At 46.1% G+C, this 2,591-nt stretch overlaps 1 protein-coding gene across 1 annotated transcript; it reads left to right on the plus strand.

Annotated features, from left to right (window-relative positions):
• Positions 1-438: 438 nt before the first annotated feature.
• On the plus strand, positions 439-738 carry T265_09887 (hypothetical protein; the record flags this gene model as incomplete). Its single annotated transcript, XM_009176097.1, has 1 exon — positions 439-738. One exon carries the CDS (start codon positions 439-441, stop codon positions 736-738), a length of 300 nt encoding a protein of 99 aa, XP_009174361.1.
• Between the last annotated feature and the right edge of the window lie 1,853 nt (positions 739-2,591).

A 2,591-nucleotide genomic window follows, 5' to 3' on the forward strand; every position in this document is an offset into this window, starting at 1 on the left:
AGTGTATCAGAGCGACAAGCGTTTAAATAGAGATTACTGTACTGCGGCAACAAAAATTTGGATGAATATATCCAGCTAAAATAGTCACTCATCAGCGCACTGATGACATCTCCTCGAAGGGTGACGAAACGTCTTTTACGCCACTGCCAAGTTCGATCCATAGACCAAGAGCCACCTGATCAACTCTCGATAGAATCCATCATTTCGTACTTGCATTTGCTCCTCAAGGTACCGGATCAAAATATTAAAAAAATTTCTCGAGAAAAGATGTACATACTATCATTCGTTGACCCTGATGACTCTCCTAAACTTCTTTTACGGAATCGTATTCATAAATACAGGTATATTCAGGCCATTTACATGTGTAACAACATGATAAACTCGATAAGGTAAATATGGAAAGCTTACGGTGACTCTCCTTCAACGTCTCTGGAAATCATGAGTGATCGCGACAAAGGCGGTAAGACTCGGGTCAAGGCGAAGACCACGTCATTACCTACGGGTCTCCAATTCCCCGTTGGTCCTATGCATCTTCTACTGCGTAAAGGCAACTCTGCTGGTGCCCCTGTGTACTTGGCCACAATTCCAGAATGCCTCGCTGCTGAGGTCCTAGAGTTGGCTGGCAACGTTGGTCGTGACAACATGAAGATCCGCATCATCGCTGGTCGTGACAACATGAAGATCCGCATCATCCCTCGTTACTTACAACTGGCCATCAAGCAACGACGCAGAGTTTAAGAAGCTCTTGGGTGGTGTGACAATCGCCCAAGGTGGCAGGCTGCCGAACATCCAGTCGGTGCTTCTACCGAAGAAAACTGACAAGGCGACGGCCTAAGCTTCGACCTAGGAGTGTTCAAAGGATGTTTGATGGAAATACTGGATCCGTATCATGCAGACCAGTCTGTTATCTCGTGCTTGGCAGCTTGCAGGATAGCACGCAGCCACCATCCTCATGGGCAACGTGACATCAGTGTTCACAACACAGATGCTTCACTGCCGTAAAACCTGTTGTGTCTGACTGCTGACCCCGCCCCAGTGCCTAGTGCCGGAGAAAAAACTCACAGAATTGGACACAACAGCTATGGTCCGGACAAGCAAGTGCGAGAGCGTAAGTGCGTGCGAGTACGAAAATGGCCTCAAGCTATTGATTGGAGGGACACTGTCTGAACTTGGTCCAACGGTGACGCACACTATCTGACTTTGATACAAGGTTGCAACTCGCTGCATAATGAGGGGTCCTTGTCTGTTTGGTCAGCATCTCGCGGAGCTGAGGGTCTTAGTAAATTCCGGCATTCAATAGTTGCTTTCAGGAATCCGACCCTCCTGATACAACCATGATTTATTTGAAAGACTCATCGTGAAGAAAAGAACAAAGGTGGATAGGGAAGGTAAAAAACGCTAGCTTACTACAATCATTTCGAGCTACCTATACATTAAGCCACTCATAGTAACTGACAACTGGAACGCCACTGACATCTTGCACCGTCTCCAACCAGTCGCGGTGAGGATCCCGCGCTCTTCAACCCAGTAGGCGAAAAGCCCTGACAGTCTTTCGTAATCTCTTCCATACCCTTTGTCAAGTCAAGGGTTGGCCACCTCTCTGCTTCCGTCACAAAAAATAGCACTCTCTTCGGAAAATGATGGCCAGGCATAGGCAACACATATCCCAACCAACGCAGCCTCTGGTGCTGGAAACGTCCTTTATTTGGAGTAATCGGTGCACTACCGAAAACTCGCTTTCTAATTCCCTCTTTGCGAGCTATCCGACACCAACCTATGCTATCTATGGTCCTAAGACGACGATTGTCGTACAGTTGAAGATGTCTCAAGTTCTGCTGCTCGAATAGGCCAAGTCTCACAGCCATACAACAAAACAACCCGCACTGTAGCGTCCCGTCTCACACGTTCCGTGAGATTCATAGTTTTGCGCATCCGGTGAATTTGTTTTCAACTTTAATTCCAGGTAGATGCTGACTTGTGCATTCAACAACTTGGCTGGAATAAAAAACTCAGGCGAAAGCTCTATGCCCATGGACCTCAATGGTTTTCCCGAGTTTTAGGAAATCCGATGACACCTCTATTCAACGGGATAACTTCTGCCTTTTTAAAAGTGAAATTAAGAGCCTCTGCTATGTGCATCCAATCGAAATGAGTCCAGCAATGCGGGGGTTTCATCTTGTGCTTTGAGTATGCTCCAAGCTGGTTTGATCCAACACAGTGATCCGGTTGATTTATCAGCTATCTGTCAAACTCAACTGCTACAGTCGGGTATACCTCTTCCCGCGGAGAAAGCTCAAAGATGAACACTTTGTAATTCCAATTCACCAGATGATTGGGGATAAACGAAAAAACTCGTTTCGACAACTACACTCATTTGCAAGTTAATTTGGTTTTCACGGAAGACTCAAGAGAATCTGTCGTGTATGATGTTCTCCAACTGAATGTGCTGCACCAAGGCCGCTCCGTCTTTCATTTGGTACGATATTCGAGGTAACATCAGTATGTTTTCATAATGGAAATTACTCATAAGTTTATCGAAAACTCTTCGACAGACCACTACTGGTTCCACCTGGGTTCGAGTAGAACATAAG

This window comes from Opisthorchis viverrini (genome assembly GCF_000715545.1).
Source record: "Opisthorchis viverrini unplaced genomic scaffold opera_v5_317, whole genome shotgun sequence".
NCBI lineage: Eukaryota > Metazoa > Platyhelminthes > Trematoda > Opisthorchiida > Opisthorchiidae > Opisthorchis > Opisthorchis viverrini.